Source organism: Rhamphochromis sp. 'chilingali' (genome assembly GCF_963969265.1).
Source record: "Rhamphochromis sp. 'chilingali' genome assembly, chromosome: 2".
NCBI lineage: Eukaryota > Metazoa > Chordata > Actinopteri > Cichliformes > Cichlidae > Rhamphochromis > Rhamphochromis sp. 'chilingali'.
The window spans coordinates 35,214,487-35,241,658 of NC_137930.1; the positions used below are offsets into that span (position 1 = coordinate 35,214,487).

Genomic DNA, 27,172 nt, shown 5'->3' on the forward strand with positions numbered 1-27,172 from the left:
GTCCCCAAACAAAAAGTCATACACTAACCAGCAGGTATACCAACGTCTTGACGTCCTCCATTGTTGTGGTGTTGTGTTGTATACAAATTGTGTCACTGGACTTTCACCTGTGTTTCTATAACGACCCCACGCAGACTAAATCTTACTCGATTGTAATTGGAAATGACTGCATGGCAGGGCATGGTCTGTGGCGCAGCTGCGGGGGAGGCGGACACACCTGACCGGCATCTGCAATAATCAATTACAGTGGTGCCAAAACCCAGAAATCGAGCATGGCGGAACTACGACTGGGCCAGCCAGGCGAAGTGCTAAACCAAATGGTGGCCGGGAGAGCGGAAGGAGCAGGTGGCAATGTTACGCCGCCAGTGGAAACAGCCGCAGGACCGCACAGAGTGCCTGATGCAGCTCGGATTGGGTCCTGGCTGACACTGCCACCTCCCCCATCGGCGTCCCACGTATGGCCAACGCCATTCGGTCCGGGTGTCCGGCAGCTGTGCCAGTCCCCAGGGTGAGGCCAGCCAAGGCACAGCCTACCTTCGCACCAGTACCAACTCCTAGGGTGGGAGCAGCTAGTAGCCGGCAGGTGCCTGCACCTGTTCCTGTTCCCTGGAGGAGGGCAGCCGAGCAACCTCCACTTCCACCACCTGCTCAGCCCAACCGAGTGGACAGTGTGCCAGAGGGACCTGCTCTGCCGGAGCTGGGGATCAGGGCACCAGAGGGACTTGCTCAGCCTGAGCTGGTTGACAGTGTGCAGGAGAGTCCTGCTCATCCAGAGCATCCGCTGCTCAACTGGAGGAGGTCAGAGTGCAGGAGGGACCTGCGCACCAGCTGGACCTGCCTCGTTTCTACCAGAGACCAGCGTGCGGTGGGGTCCTGCATGCCAGCCGCCTGCGAACCTCGGCTCACATCCGTAACTGCTGCGCCAACGCCGCTTGCCATGCAGCCGAGCCAACACATACCTGCTGCCGAATAGGTTCGGCCGGATGACTCCCCGGCCTCATTCAAGCGATGGGGGTATGTGGCAAGGCGTGGTCTGTGGTGTGGCTGCGGGGGAGGCAGACACACCTGAGCGGCATCAGCAATCACGCCTCACTGGCTTAAAAGCAGAATGAACTGGATTCTGTTGTTGTTAGTGGTGTGTTTAGCTGGCAACTGAAAAGCTGCCACCGTGCATAACTTGTGACAACCGGAAATAAAAGAAAAAGTGCTGAAAAGTGGGAAAATGTGGTGGAGTCTGTCATGCATTGTTTAGAGACAATGTCTAGCCTTAACAGCCTTAGCCTCTAGCATTAATTTACAACAAAATTGAATTAGTTGCCTTACCTGATCTTTACACACCCAGTGTGATTTGAAGCTCTGCAAAGGAGAGGCAGACAAGATAGCACACACACCCAATGCTGATGTTCGAATTAACCCAGGATGCACACGCTTTAAAGTGGCAGCACCAAGATAAAGCCAACCATGAGGTTCAAACACAAAACCTTCTTGCTTTGAAGCAACAGTCATAAATACTGGTTCACCATGCTACCCTTAGTTTTCAAATGGTTCTTTCATGTTGGTGTTTTCTTTTGGGATATATAAGCACCTAGTTGGTGAAGTGGTTCCTACAAAGAAGGGTTGCCACACAGGAAATAAAACATTTTCCCACTTTGCTTTTACTTTTACAGTGAAATCAACTTCAAAGAATCAGCAGGCGATCCTTCTGCATTATATCTATGCTGGGGGTGTGTCATAACCGCAAAGGCTTGAAACCCCTACACTGTACCCCATCATGCACCTCACTAAAAATGTAACTACACATCACATAAATGCAACCTTCAGTTACTGAGATTGGCCCATTGAGTAACATTTCCTCCTAAACAGTTCTGGTCAATTCTTCTTGTGATACCATTTTTTTAAAGTGACTAAATGAAAAAGGCTGAAGAAGACGACGAAGAAGAACTCCACCATCAACTAATGTTTTGGCATAATAATGACCACAGAGCAATAGGGATGGGTACTGATGGTTCTGACATAATTGGTAGTAACCAGAACGAAAAGCAGCGCACATTTCGGTGCTTTTCACCTTTCAAAGGATAGTAGGTTTATACAGTTACATTCTCGCCTGAAAATATGTTAAACGTTTATTTTGTGACCCAGAAAGAATAATAAGAGTAATATTAAAACTAACTAGCTGCCGCCATTGTTGGAAACTGAGCTGGGCTGCGCTATGAATTCTGGGACGGAGCTACTTCTTCTTCGGGGTTTAACGGCAGCTGGCATCCTTGTACATGCAGTGCTGCCATCTTCTGTTTCACTCCGTTATTACAAACTTAAATCCTACTACTTATTCCTGCGTCTTTTGTGATCTTACAAAGCTTCAAACGACGCGTCGACTATTGAATCAGTCGTCGACGATTTTGATAGTCGACGTAATCGTGACTAGTCGACTAATCGTGGCAGCCCTACTAACCACGTTATTAAATTAAGGCATGTAAGGTGAACTGGCAAACACCGTCGTAGTTACATGCGGCTGTCTTCTTGTTTGATGGCAGATACTCCCTTCACCCTGGCCAAAAAGGCTAAAATGACCAAAGAAAAAGTGCAGAAAAAAGGAGACTGCTAAAAATAAAAACATATGAGGTTTTTGGACAAAGTTTGTGTTTTCCATTCTTTAAGCACCGGTTCGAGCACCGTTTAAGCACGGTCACCGTTTCAAAAGTAGCGGTTTGGCACCGGTATCGTATAAAACCTAAACGATACCCATCCCTACAGAGCAATATGGTTATGAGGTTAAATGGGGTTGAACTAGCACTACTATAAATGTTGGCAATAGCAGTGGTGCTGGACATTTCTATAGGTGCTACATAACTTGCAACTCTGTCTTACACATTTACAATAGCTTATTTAAAAATAAATAAATAAATAAACACTACTAGGTTTAATAAAATCTTTAGTATCCAAATTTTTTATTTTTATTTAAAAAAAAAAAAAAAAAGAAGATAGGGTTGGGTACAATTCATATTTTAACTGGAATCTGGAATTAAGTACAGGTACCCAGCTATACCTTTTTGGCATTTTAGACTGATCTCTAATCTGTCTTTTGTCTCTTTGGTGCTGGAGAAATTTGCTTTCTACCAGTTTCAGGATCTCCTAGGGAAAAAAATGTCATCACTTAAACATTTCATTCTGGTTTCAAAACACATAATGGCACAGAATCAGATCATTTATTGATTTTCTACTGGAGAGTTGTACTAAAGAAACTCTGCAAAGGTTTCACCACCAGGTTGATTAGTTTTTCATCATCACCTGCTCCCCTCACATGGGGGCTTTACAAGGATGCATCCTAGGTCCAGTACTCTTCACTTTTCCTGCTCCCATTAGGAAATATTTTCAAAGAAAATTTCAAAGAAAGTGTATCCCAATGCGAGTCATCTGTTATGCAGATGACTCACAAATCTATCTTGCTCTCAAAAAGAATACCACAGCCCCAATTTCAGACAAAGTTGTATTTCTTGAACCTGAATCAACAAAAAACAGAAGTGGAACTAGCCCTCCTGAGCCTTATGCGTCCTTTAAATGTCGTCTTGGCCCTTTGGATAATTTCTAAATGTCCCTTGCAAAAAAAACAAAAAAAAACAAAAACCTGACAACAGCTTCACATTTGGTAAACAAATAAATGCTGTTGTTGGAGCTAGATTCTTCCAGTTGACGGGTTTTCTAAGGTCTAACCCCATTGTATCTTTAATTGACTGTAAGGAAGTAATTCATGCCTAAAAGCCATATACTGTGATATGGCTTTTAGGCCATATCACAGTATAATTTGAAGCATGTGCAGTAACGATATATATCGCGATATATTCTTTTCTTCTGTATAAAGTATTTTACACACTATAAGGCACACTTAAAATCCTTTAATTTTCTCAAAAATCGACAGTGTGCTTTATGTATGAATTCTGGTTGTGCTTACTGACCTCGAACCGATTTTATGTGGTACACGGCGCACAGAAATCTGTCAAAAATGTTTTAGAACGACTTTGGTAAGCTATGAAGCCGCACCACTTGATGGATTGGAGGAGCATTACAGCTGCCGTAGTCAGGAGCTTCGCGGAGTAATCTGGGTCCAAAACTTCATCTGCTTCAGGTCCCAAAGTCAAACGAACACTGCGGCATCACTGAGAGTTAAAAACTGTCTAAATTCTTTCATCTTTAATAAAATGATCAGCATTTTTGTTACACCTGGTAAAGCAGCAAAGTTTAACATCCAGGCATGAAAACAGAATTTATTAAATTCAACAGTTAGAAATTAGCAGGAAGTTAGCTCGCTAGTTTCCACCTAAACATGATATGCCATGTTCTGACTGAGAGATTTTCACTAGATAAAAGTTAACGTGAGGGATTCTGGTGGTTAGGGACAAATGCAACTGCATGGCAGGATGCTATAAATGGACCAAACTTCAGTCAGGAGAACAACTGAGATAATCCATCCACAATACGAGGTTAGTCATTAATATACTGCAACATGGGAATAGAGCAGCTGCGAGAGAATTCAACATTAATGAATCGATGTTACGGAAGTGGAGGAAGCGCAGTTTTTGGCTTTCCCCATATTCCAAAAGTGCTTCATCTCTTTGCCATTACTGCCGCCAGGCATAATTTGCAGATGATGTTGTTTGCAGCCGCTGCAATGCTTTCGACCAAAACAGGCGCAGCTTGATGATGACACCATTAACATGCGCTATCGCGGTAGAGCGGTATAGTCAAAATCTCTACAGTTGGCCAAATTTATATCATTTCTACCGTATACCGTTTATACCGCCCACCCCTACCTTTATTTCATGCATGCTTGACTATTGCAATAGTCTTTATCTGGGCAGCCAGGCTCTGCTTTCTCATCTGCAACTTGTCCAAAATGCATCATCTCGACTCCTTACAGGAACACACAAGCGGAACCAAATTTTTCCTGTTTTGGCTTCTTTCTTTCACAGTGTTTTTCAGCTTTTGTTTGTTTTCAACAAATTAAATGGGTTAAAACCTGACATTCCTGCTCTTAACTATGCACATTCCCAAAAGATTGATGAGATAAATACAATTCAGTCAGTACCCCTAAAACCTAAAAAAAAACAAAAAAAAAAACAGCTTAGTACCCAACCCTACCAGTTTCAAAATGTAGGTAGGTAGGTAAATAAATAAATAAATAAATAAATAAATAAATAAATAAATAAATAAATAAATAATCTTTTAGATGTTATAACATGTTTTGACCAGTGATCTGTTGGGCAAGGCAATACCAGACCATCAATGTTTCAAGTTTTCTCCTTTGAATTTTCAGATAATATTTAGAGCACATTATGGCCCCCAAATTGGCTGTGCCACACACAGAGGTGTCACCACAACACTATCACCGTTTTTAATATCGCTGTATCAATATAATTATCTGGCGCCGGTGAGGTCGGCTGCCATGCTGGATGCTCTGCCCTAACTTCTCCACTTTTTGCAGTTTTTCGTCACTTTTTGCTATATCTGCGATAATCTTGCATGGGCATCATGCAAAACACACAAATCCGCTACAGTAGAGACACTTTGGTTTCTATTGGTCTGCAATACAAGAACATTTCACCATGTTTAACTCCGGACCCAACCTGGCCAAAGGAGATCCTGAGAGAGAACAAAGGACGCGACCCTAAGCGACGGCCTCGAGGTAAAAGAGCCGGCATCAGGAACAGGCTACGGACTCGCGCACACCGCGCACCCATGCCCAGTATCCTGCTAGCCAATGTTCAATCCATCGAGAACAAGCTTGATGACCTGAGAGCCAGAATCAAGTTCCAGAGAGACATTCGGGACTGCAACCTCCTCTGCTTCACCGAGACTTGGCTGAACCCAGCGATACCAGACCACGCCGTGCAGCCGACGGGGTTCTTTTCGGTTTACCGCATGGACAGGACAATGGAGTCGGGGAAGAAAAGAGGTGGTGGAGTATGTTTGATGGTGAACAACAGATGGTGCGACAGCACAAACATCTCCCCACTCACACGCTCTTGCTCGCCCAATCTGGAGCTTTTGATCGTTAAGTGTCGCCTTTTCTATCTCCCTCGGGAATTCACTGCGGTCATTGCCTGCACTGTTTACATTCCGCCTCACGTGGACTCGGACACTGCCTTATGTGAGCTACATGAGGCTCTCACACATCAACAAACACTTCACCAAGATGCTGCACTCATTGTTATGAGAGATTTTAACAGAGTGAATCTCAAACGGACATTTCACAACCTTCACCAGCACATCAACTGCCCCACCCGGGGCACGAGGACATTAGACCACTGCTACACCCTGTTCAAGAACTGTTACAAGGCTCAGCCCCTGCCGGCATTTGGAAAATCGGACCATTCCGCCATCTTCCTCATGCCTGCCTACAAACAAAGGCTAAAGCAGCAACCACCAATCAGGAGGGAGGTCGCTCGCTGGACGGACCAATTGGTGGCCGCGCTGCAGGACACACTGGATGACGCAGACTGGGACATGTTTCGGCACAGCTCTGATGACATCAACATGTTTACGGAAGCGGTTGTGGGATTTATCGGGAAACTAGCGGACGACACAGCAGAAAGAACTATCATCCGAACGTTTCCCAACCAGAAGCCGTGGGTGGATAAAAACATCCGCGACGCTCTGAGATCACGCACCGCTGCCTATAATGAAGGGCTTGTCTCCGGTAATATGGACCTATACAAGGCTGCGTCCTACAACGTGCGCAGCGCGGCCCGAAAGGCAAAGCGGAGCTACGGGGAAAAACTAGAGTCAACAGCTACGACAGTGCGACTCTAGGAGCCTGTGGAAAGGACTGCGGACTATAACGGACTATAAATGACCAGCTTCTTCAATGATGAGTGCAGATGTTTCACTGGCTGATGAGCTGAACACGTTTTATGCTCGCTTCAACGCCGCAGCAATTAAAACAACAAACGGCTGCGCGCGCTCGGAGTGCACCAGTGAAGAAAATGCATTCGTCATCACAGAGCATGCTGTGAGGAACACCTTCAGGAGGGTGAACACCAGGAAGGCAGCAGGACCAGATGCAATCCCTGGCCGGGTCCTTAGAGCCTGCGCTGATCAACTAGCACCGGTGTTCACGGAGATCTTCAACCTCTCCCTGGCCCAAGCTGTGGTTCCCACGTGCTTCAAACAGTCCATTATTGTCCCTGTTCCAAAGAAACAACAGCCCGCTTGCCACAATGACTACCGTTGTAAATGACCTCATTAATATTTGGTAAAGTGTTTTGTAAACTTATGAGTGGCTATTATATTGTTGGAGTGAATGCTTTTATTTTGAAAGTCACAGAGCGACAAGGTGCCGTAAATCAAGTGGCGTAAACCATATGGCAGAAGCGCGAGTTTTAATGCACAGAGAGAAGGTGTGCTCTATGGTTAATGGACGGGAATGGGAAAAAGAACGGCTATTAAGGTGCAACACTGAGTCGAAAGCAGTTTCTTAGCACCTGGTTGATGAGGGAACAAGGTTTGTAACAAAGTTTGTCCTGTAGATATGTATTTTGTTGTTTTACGGAGCATATAGCTGCTGACCGCTACTAAGCATAAAGGCTAAGTTTTCACCCACTAGAGGGCGCTAACGTACCTCGTCATGTTTAGGCAGCGATGCAACGATTTCCCTGTTATATGCAATAATTTACAAGTTTTAGTGTTATTTGTTATGTAAGGTAAGGAGAATTAATTTGTGATTAATGAATAAGTCAAAAGGTTAAAGGTAACACACTGTTTGATTTACTAATAGTCTTTTATTCTGTATGTTGTAGCTCTTACGGTGTGTTCACATACACGGCTGTTTAATAAAAGGATTGTGAACCATCAGTTTGAGAGACCATCTTTTCAACCGGGGATGCTACAGTAAGAGCTTGACCCCAGCTGAGAAGAGCTCCATCCCACGCTCAGCATCGAGGTCCCAGTTCCACAGCTCCACACAAAGTCTTCTGGGATCTGATGGTCAACTAAATTGCCCCGTCCTCAGCATGGAAGCATCTGAAGAAGAGACAGAGTTTGCGGAGGATCCCAAGGCCAATGAGGAAGAGGAGCCTCCACACTCTGTTCGTCGAAGGAGGCCTACTGAAAAAATGCAAGCGTATCAGGAGGAGGAGGCCCACAAGAAAGAAAAACGGCTTCTCAAAGTTTATGATGAATGGAAAAAACAAGTACGTAAAACACGAGAGCAATTAAAAGGAGACTTAACAAACAATCAAATTGCTTCACTCATGGGCATGTTAGAGAATGAAAAGGAGAATGTCATAAAGTTGTATATGGAAATTAGAGAAAACATTACTCCCTCGAGTGGCACAAGGCGACTCATAGACGCATGTGAAGCAGTCACCAGAGACATTATCAAGATTGCTCATGAAAGACTCTCAGGCATAGATGACTATGATAGGGACAAGGTAAAGATACGTCTCCGTGAGCTTCTTGAGCCAGACTATGCTCAGTCCATTTACAGTTCCTCAGTCACGCACTCAAGTAAAAACTCTTCTGCCAGTAAGTCATACTCTGCAATGTCAGTAGTAGCTGTTAAAAGAGCAGAGGCTGCAGCAGAGTTAGCAGCCAAAGAAGCAGAGTATGAGGTGTTATTAGAGGAGGAAAAACAAAAGGAAAAGATTCAGCTTTTAGAAGAAAGGCAAAGAAAGGAGCTCGAATCTCAAAGGCGTGAGCTAGAGAAACTGAAGGCTGAAAAGGAGTTAAAGGCTGCACGAGCTAGACTAAGGACTTATGACACTGAGATAAAGAGTGAAATCAGTGCCTCTGATGTTGACTATAGAAACACTGCTCAGAAAGCCCCCACAGTTTCTAATCTCAGTAAAGTCCCTGACAACAATGTAGTGTCTGCCTCACTTCCACAAACAGATGTCCTCTACTTAGCACAAGCAGTACTGGATAGTGTTGCATTGAACAGACTGCCAGTGCCAGAGCCCTCCACGTTCACAGGTGACCCAATACAATTCATAGAGTGGAAAGCTTCCTTTACTGCTCTCATTGATAAAAGGAACATCTCACCTGCTGACAAACTGCACTACTTAAAGAAATACATAGGAGGTCCAGTTCGACAAACGCTTGATGGCATCTTCAATAGAAACGACAGTGAAGCATACAGAGATGCATGGGAGCGTCTCAACCACAGGTATGGACATCCATTTGTGGTACAGAGGGCTTTCAGAGAAAGACTGGCAAAATGGCCAAAGATCCAAACAAATGACTCCACAGGATTCAGGGCATTTGCTGATTTCATTCAAACATGTCACGAGGCCATGCCCCACATTGAAGGCTTAAGCATTCTCAACGATTGTGAGGAGAACCAAAAACTCGTTCAAAAGTTACCAAACTGGGCGGCTGCAAGTTGGAATCGTCAGGCCACTCAGTTTATGAAAGAAAGTGGGAAGTTTCCAGGTTTAAAGGACTTTGCCAAGTTCATGTCTTCTGAAGCAGAGATCATGTGCAACCCGATTACATCATTTCAGGCTCTCCACTCTGTAAACTTCACCACAGACACTGGTAAGGGCTGCCAAAAGGACAAAAGGCCCACCTCTAGTGTTCTCCATACCCAGGCGATAACTGAGACTGAAAATAAAGGTCCAAATGTTAAGGCCCCATGCATGTTCTGTCAAAACAACGGACATAAACTTCACAGTTGTCCACAGTTCAATGGAATATTGCTTGAGGAACGAAGGAAATATATAAAGGAGAAAAAACTCTGTTATGGTTGTCTTAAACCCGGACACAGCGCAAAGAACTGTAATTACAGACTTGTATGTGAAGTGTGTAAGAAAAAACATCCTACCTGTCTGCACGACTTCAACTATAACAATGATAAATCAGCCTCAAACCAGCCACAAACTCAGATCAGCACAGAACAGGCTGCAACCACCCTGTCTCTGAATGCAGAAGCCAGTGAACAATGCGTGAGCACCTCCATGATTCTACCAGTATGGGTTTCTTCAGAGCAACATCCAGGTACAGAAAGGCTTGTTTATGCCCTCCTAGACACGCAAAGTGACACCGTGTTCATTGACCAAGATGTGTCTAATAACCTCCAAGCTAAGGCTACCCCAATAAGGTTGAAGCTCACTACACTGCTTGGTAAGGATGATGTTGTGCCAAGCGAACGCATCTCAGGTCTCAAGGTAAGAGGCTATAACTCCTCAGAAATGATTGAACTCCCTCCCGCTTACACTAAAGAATGTATACCAGTTAACCGCTCTCACATTCCTACCTGTGAAACGGCAAGGCGGTGGAATCATCTCAAGGAAATAAGGAACGAGATTCCTCCACAGCTAGAATGTGAAGTCGGCCTTTTAATTGGCTACAGTTGCTCTAAGGCATTAGCTCCAAAGCAGGTAATCTTAGGAGGCGAGAACGAACCCTATGCAGTTCGCACAGCATTGGGCTGGAGTATTGTAGGCCCGACATCATCTTATGGTGACTCTTCTAGCATGTCTACTGTGTGTCACAGAGTTGCAGTTAAAGAGCTTCCCCTAGTGACTCCAGCTGATGTAATCAAGGTCCTTGAGTCTGACTTTAAGGATAACGACAAGGATAACAAGTCAGTGTCTCAAGATGACATTCTCTTTCTCAACATGTTAAAGGAAGGCATTTACAAAAACACTGAAGGACATTATGAAATGCCACTTCCATTTAAGGAGAGACCCCTCCTACCAGACAATAAGCAAATGGCCACTGTGCGGCTTCAAAGCCTCAAAACCAAACTGTCAAAAGACCAAAGGTACAAGGAACAGTATATAAAGTTCATGAGTGAAATATTGGAAAGGGGTGATGCAGAGGAAGTGCAGAATGAAGCTAAAGAAGGAGAAAGATGGTATATTCCTCACCACGGGATATATCACCCCCAAAAACCAGACAAACTCAGAGTAGTGTTTGACACCTCCGCAAAATACAGAGGTACCAGTCTTAATGATCATTTGCTGTCAGGCCCAGATTTGCTGAATAGCCTTAATGGTGTTCTCATCAGGTTTAGAAGGCATCAAGTTGCATTATTATGTGACATTGAAAAAATGTTCCACCAATTTCACGTGTATGAAGCAGACAGAGACTATTTAAGATTTTTATGGTGGAAAAATGGCGCAATGAACACTGAGCCCCAAGAGTTTCGGATGAAGGTGCACCTTTTCGGTGCTACGTCCTCACCAGGGTGTGCAAATTATGGATTAAAGTATCTTGCTAAAGAAAACGAGACACAGTTTCCTCTTGCATCTCAATTTATAATGAAGGATTTCTATGTGGACGATGGTGTGACGAGCACTCCAAGTGTCAAAGAAGCAATACAGCTCGCTCAGGAGGCTCAGACACTCTGTGCGTCAGGTGGCCTCAGACTACACAAGTTTGTAAGTAATGACAAAACTGTGTTAGAAAGCATTCCAGCATCTGAACGTGCCTCCCCACAGCAAGCATGTGACCTGGCGTTTAATGACTCTAAACTTGAAAGAGCACTAGGCATTCACTGGCACATTGGCTCAGACACACTCAGGTTTCGTTTTCACCCCAATGTTCAACCTGCTACAAGGCGTGGCATCCTATCTATGGTTGCATCCCTTTATGACCCATTAGGATTCATCTCTCCTTTTGTACTAACAGGCAAAAGAGTGCTTCAAGAGACATGCAAACAAGGCACAGGCTGGGATGATCCCCTTCCAAGCGAATTAAGGCCAATGTGGGATAACTGGAACAGTGACTTGAAGAACTTAGAGAAAATCGTAATACCACGCTGTTATGTCCCTAAAGACTTTGGCCCAATTGTAAAAACAGAGTTGCATCACTTTTCTGATGCAAGTTCATACGGCTATGGTCAGTGTTCGTACTTAAGACATGTAAACAAAGATGATAAAGTGCATTGTGCTTTAGTCACAGCAAAGACCAGAGTTGCTCCCATCAAGGTAACAACAATACCAAGACTCGAACTGACCGCTGCTGTTGTCTCCATTACTGTAAGTAGCATGTTAAAAGATGAGCTTGGATTGACACAGATAGAGGAGTATTTCTGGACGGACTCTAAGGTAGTTTTAGGCTACATTAATAATGATGCAAGACGTTTTCACACATCTGTCTCCAATAGAGTTCAGAGGATAAGGCTCAACAGCTCTCCCCAGCAGTGGAGATATGTCCCTTCTGAGGAAAATCCTGCAGACATTGCCTCTAGAGGTTCAGGTGCAAGTGAGCTCATCATATCCAACTGGTTCAAAGGGCCACAGCTTCTATGGGAAAAGGAAATACCTCCACCTGCTGACATCGACATGAACATACCACTTGGAGACCCAGAGGTTAAGAAGGTGCAGGCACTGAACACGCTCAAAACAGAGAAAAAAGGTTTATCAGACAAGTTAACAACATTTTCCTCATGGTACAAAGCCACCCAAGCCATAGCTCGACTCATTCGCTGTGCCAAGGGAGACAAAACAACAGGCCACAGTACAGTACAAGAAAGACAAAATGCACAATGTGTTATTCTAAGAGACACACAAGCAAGTGAATATGCAGAGGAGATAAGGTTGCTAAAGAACGGGAAACCACTTCCACACAAAAGTAAACTGTTTCAAATGGACACTTTTCTTGATACTGATGGACTCCTTAAGGTGGGAGGAAGACTTAAAGATGCTTCATTCTCCTCAATACTGAAACACCCAGTGATAGTTCCAAAAGGTCACCATGTCACTCAACTAATAATAGATCATTTCCACAGTAAGGTGCAGCACCAAGGGAAAGGTTTTACAATCAATGAGATCAGAGTGAATGGATTTTGGATTCCAGGCATCAACAAGGCCGTAGCAAATTTTATACACCACTGTGTGAAGTGTCGCAAACTCAGAAGAGGCACAGAGGAACAAAAGATGTCTGATCTCCCAACGCAGCGCTTAGATCCATCTCCACCCTTTACATTCTGTGGAGTGGACTGTTTTGGTCCTTTTCTAACCAAACAAGCTCGCAAAGAGCACAAGCGTTATGGACTTCTTTTTACATGCCTTTGCTGCAGAGCAGTGCACATAGAAATGTTGGACAACATGACTACAGACGCCTTTATCAATGCGCTCCGCTGTTTTATAGCCATAAGAGGAGCAGTCAGTGAGATTAGATGCGATCAAGGAAGCAACTTTGTCGGAGCCAAAAATGAGCTACAAGAAGCTTTAAAACAAGTGGACTCCAACCGCATTACCACATTTCTTGCAGAGAAGCAGTGTGACTTCAAAATGCACACTCCTCATTCAAGCCATACAGGAGGTGTATGGGAAAGACAAATCAGGACAGTTCGAAACATTCTGCGCTTCACAATTTCACTTTCATCTGGCAGAATGGATGACGCATCGTTAAGGACATTCTTTTATGAGGCAATGGCGATTGTCAACAGCAGGCCTCTAACGGTGGACAACCTAAGTGACCCAAGCAGCCCAGAGCCCTTGACGCCAAATCACCTGCTTACTATGAAATCAAAGATATCCCTGCCCCCTCCAGGTACATTCATCAAAGAGGATATTTACGCACGTAAAAGGTGGCGGCAGGTGCAGTACTTATCAGAACAGTTTTGGTCACGTTGGAAAAGGGAGTATCTATCCAACATCGCAACAAGACAGAAATGGCACACTCCAAGGAGAAACTTGAAAGTTGGAGATGTTGTCATGGAGAAGATGGATGATCTACCCCGCAATGAATGGAGATTAGCACGTGTAGTGGACACAGTAACTGACAAAGACGGACTTGTAAGAAAAGTAAGGATTTGCTTCGGAGAAAGGAAGACTGAGAAGGGACAATGTTCAAGTAAACGTTCTATAGTGGAACGCCCAGTGCAGAAACTGGTTTTGCTATTAGAGACTGTTTAACTGTATTCTAAAGTTTAAGGTTCAATGGAACTATGTGTTATCATACAGTTTAATGGTTACGGGTCATTTCTTCATTAGGAAATCATTATCGCTTCAGTTAATTCCCAGTTAAGCTCTTAATGATTTGGTGGGAGTGTAAATGACCTCATTAATATTTGGTAAAGTGTTTTGTAAACTTATGAGTGGCTATTATATTGTTGGAGTGAATGCTTTTATTTTGAAAGTCACAGAGCGACAAGGTGCCGTAAATCAAGTGGCGTAAACCATATGGCAGAAGCGCGAGTTTTAATGCACAGAGAGAAGGTGTGCTCTATGGTTAATGGACGGGAATGGGAAAAAGAACGGCTATTAAGGTGCAACACTGAGTCGAAAGCAGTTTCTTAGCACCTGGTTGATGAGGGAACAAGGTTTGTAACAAAGTTTGTCCTGTAGATATGTATTTTGTTGTTTTACGGAGCATATAGCTGCTGACCGCTACTAAGCATAAAGGCTAAGTTTTCACCCACTAGAGGGCGCTAACGTACCTCGTCATGTTTAGGCAGCGATGCAACGACTTCCCTGTTATATGCAATAATTTACAAGTTTTAGTGTTATTTGTTATGTAAGGTAAGGAGAATTAATTTGTGATTAATGAATAAGTCAAAAGGTTAAAGGTAACACACTGTTTGATTTACTAATAGTCTTTTATTCTGTATGTTGTAGCTCTTACGGTGTGTTCACATACACGGCTGTTTAATAAAAGGATTGTAAACCATCAGTTTGAGAGACCATCTTTTCAACCAGGGATGCTACAACCGTCCAGTAGCACTGACTTCAATCCGGTTGTTCAGTCTGACGTCACTAGCCGTGTCTGGGTCTAAAACTCCGCTGCAGGTCCATATATCAAACGATCACTATGGCATTACTGAGAGTTGAAAAACTGTCTAAAGTCTTTCATCTTTAATAAAATGATCAGCGTTCTGCTCTACCAGGTGTAACAATTGAGTTTAACATCCAGGCATCCATGAAAACGGAATTTATGACATTTAACGGAGTTAGAAGTTAGCAGGGAGTTAGCTCGCTAGCTTCTATCTAAATACAATATAGCATGTCCTGACTGCGGGGTTTTGGAAACAAATTAAAACGTACAGCTCTGTTATCACTTCCAGCATAAATGAAGACAGAAAACTAAACAGCAGTGACGTTTGTAGGGTTACTGAAGTTGGGCTAGCTGGTATATAATGTGTTACGTGACCGCTAGCGACACAGCTATGTTAGCATAATATAAACAAGCTAACTTTTTTTCCACTCGATAAAAGTTACCGTGAGTGTTCTCGGTGGTCAGGAACAAATGTAATCGCATGGCAGGATGCTGTAAAAGGACCAAACTTCAGCCAGGAGAACAACTGAGATAATCCATCCACAATACGAGGTTAGTCATTCATATACTGCTGCATGGGCTGGGCTGTAGTTACATCCTAAGGTTTTAAAAACTGAGCTTAAATAAATGGTTAGTGGTAATAAAAGCCGAGGGAGGTCAACAGTGATCACTGACTGTTTTAGGAGCTTTTTGAGATTAAATAGAAGAAAATACATAACATTAAACATGTTAACAACACAAAAGCCATATTAAACGCAGACTACTTTAGACCCGGAAGTAGGATTCGTCGCGTCATCACTGAACAACCGGATTGTGATGAAGTGTTTTGAAAGACTGATGAGAGATCACATCACTTCTTCACTTCCTGCCACCATCGACTCACTTCAGTTTGCTTACCGGACTAATCGTTCCACAGACGATGCCATATCTCACCTGCTCCACACATCCCTGAGTCACCTGGACACTGGCAGAGGGAATTATGTTAGGATGCTGTTCGTGGACTACAGTTCAGCATTCAACACAATAATTCCCTCTAAGCTTTTCACCAAGTTGACGGATCTAGGACTCAGCTCATCACTGTGTCAGTGGATCCTCAACTTCCTCACAGACAGACCCCAATCAGTGAGGGTGGGAAAACAAGTCTCCCCCTCCATCTCACTCAGCAGTGGAGTGCCTCAGGGCTGTGTTTTAAGCCCCCTGCTGTACTCACTGTACACTTATGACTGTGTAGCCACATCCGACACCACCTCCATTGTCAAGTTTGCTGACGACACTGCTGTTGTGGGCCTGATCTCCGACAACATCGAGACGGCCTACCTGGAGGAGATTAGGAACCTGGAGACCTGGTGTCAGGAGAATAACCTCCTCCTAAACATCAGCAAGACTAAGGAGCTGATCGTGAACTTCACTACAAAGCAGGCGAGGAATTACAAACCCCTCATCATCAGTGGCACGCCAGTGGAGAGAGTGGACAGTTTCCGATACCTGGGTGTCCACATCACTCAGGACCTGTCATGGTCCTGTCACATCAACACCCTGGTTAAGAAAGCCCGTCAGCGTCTCTTCTTCCTCAGAAGACTTAGAGACTTCCATCTGCCACTGAAGGTGCTCAAGAACTTCTACTCCTGCACCATCGAGAGCGTCCTGACGGCAAACATCTGCACCTGGTTTGGGAACAGCACCAAGCAGGACAGACGAGATCTGCAAAGGGTGGTGCGCTCGGCAGAACGCATCATTCAATCAGAGCTCCCTGACCTGCTGTCCATCTACACCAAGCGGTGCAAGTCCAAAGCTAGGAAGATTATGATGGACCTCTCCCATCCCAACAATGGACTCTTCTCACTGTTGAGGTCTGCGACGCGCTTCCGCTCCCTTAAGGCCAAAACAGAGAGAATGAGGAGGAGCTTCTTCCCCCAGGCTATTCGGGGCCTGAACCAGGTGTAGGACTGGACTCTCCCAAACACGTCACTATAAGACTGGACTCTCACACACGTCACCACACGCACTACCACACATTTCCTATAATCCTATAATTCCTATAATTTATAATCCTTATCTTTATAATCTCCTCTGCTATTTGCACATTCTTTACTGTAAATTCCTAAGTTAATTTGTAAATTTTTGTAGTAAACTGTAAATTGTAAATATTGTAAAACTTTTCTTCTGTCATTTAATGGTCGGGCATTGTACAGCTACAAGCATTTCACCCCCATGTCATACTGTGTATGGTTGTGTGTGTGTGACAAATAAAATTTGAATTTGAATTTGAATTATCTAACACTCATGTCTTCAATCCAACTACGCTAGTTTACATAAACTTAGCAGTGCACAACAAGCCCAAATGAAACAAAGCGTGGCTTGAACCACGAGACGTGACGTTTCGGTGACTATTTACTCTATGCTATGGATACTAATGCCACACTTATACCATGATGTAGACACAGAAACCCAACAGCCAAGTAGTCCTCCTTATTGTATGGCTTTAAAGTCCACCTAGAGCTGGGCGATAGAACGATAACGATATGTATTGCGAAATAACTTTTTCTCGATAGAAAAGTTAAACTATCGCGATAGACCTCACCGCTCTTGTCCTCTTTAAAAAAAAAAAAAAGAAAGAAAGAAAGAAAGAAAGAAAGAAAGAAAGGAGCAGCCAATCCAAATTAAGTAGCGCAGAGCCAAACCAATCACAGCCGCAGCGTCACGTGACGTGACTTGTTACGTACAGCACAAGTGCCAAGCCGCACATGTGTATTTGTTTGGCAAGCAGCCAGCCGCAGTGCCGCCCGGGTAATGGAGGAAATGAGTGTGCTGACTAGAGAAAAATCAACCGAGAGCATGACCGAAGGTTACCGAAGAGAAAACAGATGATGGTTCCAATGCCGGAGAGATTGTCGAACGGAAGAGCCATAGAAGTTCCGTAGTGTGAAGGTATTTCGGCTATTTCAAGTCTGACAAAAACAGAGCAGTGCGCACTGTAAATTGTGCTGAAAGCAAGTCTGGAAATACAATAAACCGGTGCATGCTCAATCTCTGACTGGAAGCGCTAATTCGTCATTCGGCTTTTGTCAGACTAAAGTAACTGTTAAAACTGTTAGAAAAGCTAAGCTATACAACAAGGAGAGATTGAGAATTTCCTTTTAGTTCTCAGTTTATTTGATATTGACAAAAGTTAGTCAATTTTGTCTGTTCTTCTGTAAAACAAACTAAGATTTATTTTTAGAAAAATAATATTTTGTTTCTAAGTGGAATTGACAATTTAGTAGTCTGTTTTGTTTGTTCTATTTTGAAACTTAAACGCTTTAGCGGCTGCCTTTTGTGTAGTTTGCAATATTTGCCTTTATTTATCTGAAAAAGTCTCATGTTCCTTAAGTACATCTACCCTGTTGAACTTATTATGGGAAATAAATATTTAAATCAAAACAAGCTGCTGATTATTTCACATTTTACTTGTGAGCAACGGCACATTTAAATCTTACAAATATAGTTATTTGGCTTATATCGCGATATATATCGTTATCGCCTGAAATGAAAAAAAAAACATATCGTGATATGAAAAAATCTTATATCGCCCAGCTCTAAGTCCACCTAAAGTCTACTGCTTGGACCGTATGTGTAGTTTATGGTCCATCATGTAAATTTGTGGACAAGTGCATGTGGTTGCAAAAAATAAACAAAAACAAAAAGCTAGCCATTTGTAGAGCAGGGCGATATGGCCAAAAATATTTATCACGATATATATTTGAAAATTTGCGATAACGATATAACCGACGATATAATTGATGCGAGACAAAATACAACTCCACAACATTACTAGCGCAAAAAGACAACCTTCCATTTATTTTCACTTAAACAAGAAGCTGGTTTTTATGTACATTAAAGCTTTATAAAAATGTAACAGTGCAAATGCAAATTCCTTGCTGAAAGTTTAACCAAAAGGCATTTCCAGTAGAAATGGGCTGACATATCCTGAGCATAACCATGTATAATATCCACTGAAGTTAAAAAGAGGTGCTTTGCAACATTAAACTGCAGTGTGCAGTACGTATTTTTCGCACCATAAGGTGCACGGGATTATAAGGCACATTAAGCGAAACAAAGCAGTCAGATAAATCAAACTTTATTAAACTCATTCTTCTTGCTTCCTCCACTTCTGTACCATTGATTCATTAATGTTGAATTCTCTGGCAGCTGCTCTATTCCCATGTTGTTGCAGTATATTAATGACTAACCTCGTATTGTGGATGGATTATCTCAGTTGTTCTCCTGACTGAAGTTTGGTCCGTTTACAGTATCCTGCCATGCGATTGCATTTGTCTCTAACCATGAAGAACCTTCACGTTAACTTTTATAAGTGGAAAAGTGTTAGTGTTCGTCCTCCAGCTTCACTGTTTATGTTATGCTAACATAGCTGTGTCGCTAGCGATCACGTAGCACATCATTATATACCAGCTAGCCCAACTTCAGTAACCCTACAAACGTCACTGCTGTTTAGTTTCCTGTCTTCATTTATGTTGGAAGTGATAGCAGAGCTGTACGTTTGATTTTTTTCAGAAATCTCTCCGTCAGAACATGCTATATCATGCTTAGGTAACTAGCGAAACTAGCGAGCTAACTTCCGCTAGCTTCCTGCTAACTTCTAACTCCGTTAAATGTAATAACTTTTGTTTTCATGGATGCCTGGAAGTTAAACTTTATAGTTACACCTGGTAAAGCAGCAATGCTGATCGTTTTATTAAAGATGAAAGAATTTAGACAGTTTTTAACTCTAAGTGATACTGCAGTGTTGTTTGACCTGAAGTATACGGAGTTTAGGACCCAGATTACTCCCAGATTTAAGAGCATCTTAGTCCGACAAATATGACAATAACAACGGCCGCTTGCATGTTCTGCAAAAAAATGTGCTTTGTTGTGTATCTGACGGACAAACACCAAACCAGTTCCACATCACTGAAGTTGCACCATTTTTACAAACCAATTCTGGTTCATCTGTTTCACTCAACAATCGGCCATGTGCGTATGAAAACAAAGGCACTGCACATGCGCGTTTTACTCCCATTCTATCGCGATATTTCATTTTCCTATCGTTGCCTAACATTATACCGGTATTACCGTGAACGGTATAATATGGCCCAGCCCTAGCCATTTGCACAAACCCTCACACTACACTCACCATCTGATGATAAAATTTATATCACAGGGAACCACACAGACCCTGTTGGTCTCACAAACATGTAAATTATAGTCCCACAATAAACTGGAGCAGGTTTGAAACTCAAACAGGGATAATGCTTAAAGTTGGTGATAAAAACACAATTCTGGGTTTAGATTGTGACTATTGAAGTGGGTGTAAAATTGATTTACTTTGGTTCTGAGGGGGTGAAGTAGAAGAAATATATTTTTTCAGGGATTTACCTTTTAGCATTCATTTATTCAAACATTCACTCAGGTTGCCTGTTAATAACCAATCTGATAACCAATGTGTCTTTTAATTTTTAAAATGAAAGGTCCAACATTTCATTCATATCATTTCTATCACATGAAAAATAAAGCCTTCCAATTCCACCGACTGTACTCCAACATGGTGCCTGAAATTATCAGCTTAAAACCATGAGATTGGCACGCATATTTCCTCATTTTCCTCCTTTTTAAAACAGGTGAAGTGGCCCATTGAGGGCAAATGCATCAAATAACAAACACACTCACACACCAGATATGAGCGTAAACGGAAGTAGCTCAACAGCTCAATGCCCTACACCTTTCTCTGCTACACCCCGAGATACTCTCAGCACTGTTGGAGCGACCTCTGCCGAACAAAGCAAGCATACCATATTTGCCATATCTACTAAAAAGAAATGAAGCACCAGAGACTGAAGCTGTGGCAGCTTTGCACATGCCGATCAGCTGAAATGATCCACCTTCACCATTAAAACCTTCCTGTAAAAGCAAATCAAATCAATGCACCTACAAAACAGCCAGCAACACTGAGAGCCGTGACAATATCCAACACAGATCAGCCTTCAATCGACGAATAATTCAAATCATAATTGAAAGGTTAAAAAAGAGAAATAATGAGTGAAAAGGTGAATCCGGATCTGGCGCCATATGTATGCAATGGGAGGCTGTTGCAGCTCTGCCAGTGCTGGCTTCATTTGACTGCATCAGTTACAGCACACCACCGTGGAGATAGCATTATCAGTCGAGCGTTTAACCGCACTGTTGGGGAATAAATCGAGACCGATCGGTGTAAAGAGGACAATCGCTGGAATCCGGGGTTTTTTTAGTAATTTAAAAGTGAGCATTCTGTTGTTAGCTAGCATCGCTGCTAACAGCTAGCTACAAAACAGTGTACAAATTAGCCACCAGTGAGCCGGAGACAAACAGTGCAGCAAGAACTTTGAGAATATTGGCTAAAAATGCAAGTTTAAGGTGTGTATGTGGTTTATTTTGAACCGCTAAAGCTGGACACAGGCAGGACAGTGACACAACCCGGGACCATGTATAATCAGACCCCGGCACAAAGCGAACAACGTGCCTGCACAGAGTATTCATTTTCCGGGGCGCAGCATCTTCCTGCACATTCAGTTGCCCTCCGGTCCAGCACAAAAGCAAAAGACTCCAAGGCTGGCAGCGGCCAATTTGACGCGAACCGACAGTTCGACACCGGCGGCTCGGCCGCTCACAGGGGGCTGGTCCACCGGTCGGGACAAAACATATTTTCCGTGGAGCGGAAAACAGGGCAAAAGGAAAACAAGCTTGGCGCAGAAAAAGCTCACACACTCACCTCGGTCCCAACCGAAGCCATGGTGCCTGGACGTAAACTCCGCCCACCGTGGAATTACGTCACACTTATTGATGCGCGCACTAAGTTAAAAAAGCCACACCTGAAGGCTGCTTTTGAAGAGCTTCTGTACTAAGACGGGGTATCAACGGCTCCGAAGGACAAAATGAGGAGCAAACAAGGGCAAGTCGATCAATTTATGGGGAAAAATGTCAAATTTCCTAGAACAAAATTTGGAAATGTACAAGAAAAAGCTCTCAAATTTCTGAGGAGAACAAAAACATTTTTTTGCAAATTTAGAACTAAATTTTTAAATTAAATATTTACAAAGAAAAAATGGAAAAGGTTACCAAAATTTAGAACAAAAATTTAGAAAATAAATGAACAAATTAGGGAGAAGGCCCTGGGGGCAGATCCAGGACAAGCTGGAGAGATATCTCTCGGCTGGCCGAGTCCCCCCGGATAAGCTAGAGGAGGTGGCTGGGGAGAGGGAGGTCCGGGTTTCTCTGCTTAGGCTGCTGCCCCCGCGACCCGGCCCTGGATAAAGCGGAATAAGATGGATGGATGGAATTAACAAAGACAGAATTACAATACAAAGTCACACATTTACTAGGAAAAATGGCAAATTTACTAAAATTGGGGAAAACAAGGAAAAAGTTGCAGATTTCTTGGAATAAAACGTACGTAAAGCGTAAAATCGTGCTTATTAAACATTCTGCTTTTGAAAGGTTTCTGTAGTAACATGGACTTTCCTTGCTACTGCTGTCAGACTCCACAACAAAGACTTTGCAGCTGACCAAACATCCACCCATGTGCAATAACACTAAGTGCAATTCTCTTTTTCTGACAACACTGTATTTTCCCATGTGTGGGACTAATAAAGGTTATCTTATTTGACTCTTAGAGGCTACGAAGGACAAAATAAGGGGCAAAGAAGGACAAAATGAAAAATGTATAAGGAAAAACTGTCAATAAGATAAAATCAGAATCAGAATCAGAATACTTTATTGATCCCTGGGGGAAATTATTTTTTGTTACAGTGCTCCATTTTAAACCAACATTAAGACAAGACAGACAATACGCTAACTAAGAATAGTACAATATATACATATATATACATACATACATACATAAGTCACTTATAAATAAATATTTGGAAAAGAAACATGTGTAGTTGTAGCAGCAAACAGTGTGTTAAGTGGATGCGTTGTACAGGGAGATGGCCACAGGCAGGAATGATTTCCTGTGTCGTTCAGTGGTGCTTTTCGGTAATCTCAGTCTCTCACTGAACGAGCTCCTGTGACTGACCAACATGTCATGGAGTGGGTGGGAGGTGTTATCCAACATTGTCTTTATCTTGGACAGCATCCGCCTCTCCGACACCACCTTGAGGGAGTCCAGCTCCATCCCCACAACATTGCTGGCCTTACGGATCAGTTTATTAAGTCTGTTGGCATCTGCGACCCTCAGCCTGCTCCCCCAGCATGCAACAGCATAGAGGATCGCACTGGCCACCACAGACTCATAGAAAATCCTCAGCATTTTCTGGCAGATGTTGAAGGACCTCAGTCGCCTCAAAAAATAGAGACGACTCTGGCCCTTCAATACAAGAAAATACAAGAAAAGCCCTCAAACTTATGAGAGCAAAGTCAGAAATTTTATTCAAAAAGTTGCAAAGCTAATTTAAAACTTTAAAAAAATCAGATAAGATAAGACTTTATTGATCCCACGGTGGGGAAATTTGCATTACCACAGCTCAGGTACCAATAGCAGACGAATGCAAAGAGTATACCAAGAATATAAAGTTAAGAAATACAAATACACATACATCCATACACACTAAATATACAGTCAGGTCCATAAATATTGGGACATCAACACAATTCTAACATTTTTGGCTCTATACACCACCACAATGGATTTCAAATGAAATGAACAAGATGTGCTTTAACTGCAGACTGTCAGCTTTTATTTGAGGGTATTTACATCCACATCAGGTGAACTGTGTAGGAATTTGGCATTTTGCATATGTGTCTCCCACTTGTTAAGGGACCAAAAGTAATGGGACAGAATAAGAACCGTAAATCAAACTTTCACTTTTTAATACTTGGTTGCAAATTCTTTGCAGTCAATTATAGCCTGAAGTCTGGAACACATAGACATCACCAGACGCTGGGTTTCATCCCTAGTGATGCTCTGCCAGGCCTCTACTTCAGTTCCTGCTTGTTCTTGGGGCATTTTCCCTTCAGTTTTGTCTTCAGCAAGTGAAATGCATGCTCAATCGGATTCAGGTCAGGTGATTGACTTGGCCATTGCAAAGCAGTCCACTTCTTTCCCTTCAAAAACTCTTTGGTTGCTTTTGCAGTATGCTTTGGGTCACTGTCCATCTGCACTGTGAAGCGCCGTCCAATGAGTTCTGAAGCATTTGGCTGAATATGAGCAGAAAATATTGCCTGGAACACTTCAGAATTCATCGTGCTGCTTTTGTCAGCAGTCACATCATCAATAAATACAAGAGAACCACTTCCACTGGCAGCCATACATGCCCACGCCATGACACTTCCACCACCATGCTTCACTGATGAGGTGGTATGCTTAGGATCATCAGCAGTTCCTTTCCTTCTCCATACTCTTCTCTTCCCATCACTCTGGTACAAGTTGATTTTGTCTCATCTGTCCATAGGATGTTGTTCCAGAACTGTGACGGCTTTTTTAGATGTCGTTTGTCAAACTCTAATCTGGCCTTCCTGTTTTGGGGCTCACCAAAAGTTTACATCTTGTGGTGAACGCTCTGTGTTCATACTGCTGGAGTCTTCTCTTGATTGTTGACTTTGACACACATACACTTTCCTCTTGAAGAGTGTTCTTGATCAGGCCAACTGTTGTGAGGGGTGTTTTCCTCACCAGGGAATGGATTCTTCGGTCATCCACCACAGTTGTTTTCCATGGTCTTCCGGGTCTTTTGGTGTTGCTGAGCTCACTGGTGCATTCCCTTCTTTTTGAGAATGTTCCAAACAGTTGTTTTGGCTACGCCTGATCTTTTTGCTATCTCTCTGATGCATTTTGTTTTTTCAGCCTAATGATGGCTTACTTCACTGATAGCTCTTTGGATCTCATCTTGGCAGTTGACAGCAAAAGATTCCAAATGCAAATAGCTCACTTGAAATGAGCTCTGGACCTTTTATCTGCTCATTGTAATTGGGATAATAAGGGAATAACACACACATGGCCATGGAACAGCTGAGAAGCCAGTTGTCCCTTAACAAATGGGAGACACATATGCAAACTGTTGTAATTCCTACACCGTTAACCTGATTTGGATGGTAAATGGTAAATGGCCTGTATTTATATAGCGCTTTACTAGTCCCTAAGGACCCCAAAGCGCTTTACATATCCAGTCATCCACCCATTCACACACTGGTGATGGCAAGCTACGTTGTAGCCACAGCTGCCCTGGGGCGCACTGACAGAGGCGAGGCTGCCGGACACTGGCGCCACCGGGCCCTCTGACCACCACCAGTAGGCAACGGGTGAAGTGTCTTGCCCAAGGACACAACGACCAAGACTGTCCAAGCCGGGGCTCGAACCGGCAAACCTTCCGATTACAAGGCGAACTCCCAACTCTTGAGCCACGATCGCCCGCTGTAAATACCCTCAAATAAAAGCTGACAGTATGCAGTTAAAGCACATCTTGTTTGTTTCATTTGAAATCCATTGTAATGGTGTATAGAGCCAAAAATCTTAGAATTGTGTCGATGTCCCAATATTTATGGACTTGACTGTACATTTATACATATACATACACAAATACATGCACACGTTCATACATATATAAGATGCATTATGCATGAGGTGGTAACCGTGGATGACCAATGGATGACCACAATGTCCAAGTGACTCATGACATCATGAGGAGGAGTTATAGAGTCTAACTGCTGTTGGGATGAATGATCTGCGAAAGCGCTCCTTCCTGCAGTGACGGTGTTTCAGTCTCTGACTAAAGGAGCTGCTCAGCGCACTCCCAGACTCATGCAGAGGGTGATGTGGGTTGTTCATGATGGATGTCACCTTTACTAACATCCTCCTCCCGCCCATCACCTCCACAGACTCCAGAGGACATCCCAGCACACAGCTAGAGCTCCGCACCAGTTTGCCAATCCTTCTCCTCCTGTCCCTGTTTGTGCATCCACTCCCCCAGCAGGCCACTGCGTAGAAAAAGGTGGATACTACCACAGTGTCATAAAATGTCCTTAACAGAGTACTGCAAAGGACCTCAGTCTCCTCAGCAGATGGAGTCGACTCTGGCCCTTTTTATACAGGCTGTCTGTACTGTATTTGTAGTCCAGTCCAGTTTATTGTTGAGGTTATCACCCGGGTACTTGTATGAGTCCACTATCTCAATGTGTTTTCCCTGGATGTTCACCAGTGTTGTAGGGGATGACTTCCTCCTGAAGTCTATGACCATCTCCTTTATCTTGCTAGGTTCTAGGTTCTTTATTATTATTTGTCACATGCATAGTTATACAAGTATAACACACAGTGAAATGTAGCCTGACACGCTCCTCGACATGTGCAAAAATTGGGGGGGGGGGGTGTGTGTGTGTAGAGGAAGAACATTATATATATATATATAAAAAAAAACACCCAGCACGCCCCTGCGGGCGGTTTATCCTTCAAGCTCGGGTCCTCTACCAGAGGCCTGGGAGCTTGAGGGTCCTGCGCAGTATCTTAGCTGTTCCCAGGACTGCGCTCTTCTGGACAGAGATCTCCGATGTTATTCCCGGGATCTGCTGGAGCCACTCGCCTAGCTTGGGAGTCACCGCACCTAGTGCTCCGATTACCACGGGGACCACCGTTACCTTTACCGTTCTATATATATATATATATATATATATATATATATATATATATATATATATATATATATATATATATACACATATAGTATATACACTGGGTGAATGTGCAGTAGTAGCAGCAAGCAGGTGAATTCTGTACATTAATATGAATAGACATCTGACTATTTTACAGGATAGACAATATAAACATATTTAAAATTAAAGGAATTGAAATGTACATTGTGCCTTGGTTTAGAGTGTCTGGAAGAGAGTCCTGTCTCAGTCAATTATAGATGATGTGAGAGGGCGGGTGTGTGTGTTTAGGGCACGGATGGCTTGGGGATAGAAGCTCCTCTTGAGTCTCTCTGTCCTTGCCCGGAAGATGCGGAACCTTCTACCAGATTGCAGAAGTTGCAACAGTTTGTTGCCTGGATGGGACGGGTCCTTCAGTATCTGCGCTGCTCTAGTCCGGCATCTCCTGGTGTAGGTGTCCTGAAGCGGGGGGAGAGCAATCCTGCAGCAGCGTTCTGCTGTACGGATCACTCTCTGGAGAGCTTTTTGGTCCTTCACACAGCTGTTCCCGAACCACGATGTCATGTTCTGTGTGAGGATGCTCTCCACAGCGCCTGTATAGAAAATCCTGAGGATCTTTGGAGAGACCCTGAACTTCCTCAGTTGTCGTAGGTCATACAGGCGCTGCCTAGCGTTGATTTGGAGAGCATTGGTCTCACACCAGCCAACAAAGTCACTGATGACCCTCCTGTATTTCTGATCATTTCCGTCTGATACGCATCTAATGATGGCTATATCATCTGAGAACTTTTGTAGGTGGCAA

The 27,172-nt window shown here is 43.3% G+C and overlaps 1 protein-coding gene across 1 annotated transcript in view; it reads right to left on the minus strand.

Moving 5' to 3' along the window:
* The window catches only part of ehmt1b (euchromatic histone-lysine N-methyltransferase 1b), a 53,123-nt gene extending 31,557 nt beyond the window's left edge, over positions 1–21,566 (minus strand). The window contains exon 1 of the mRNA XM_080866402.1: positions 21,503–21,566. Within this exon, the coding sequence (XP_080722528.1) occupies positions 21,503–21,523 (21 nt within the window). The 5' untranslated portion in view covers positions 21,524–21,566. The remainder of the gene's footprint in view (positions 1–21,502) is intronic.
* Between the last annotated feature and the right edge of the window lie 5,606 nt (positions 21,567–27,172).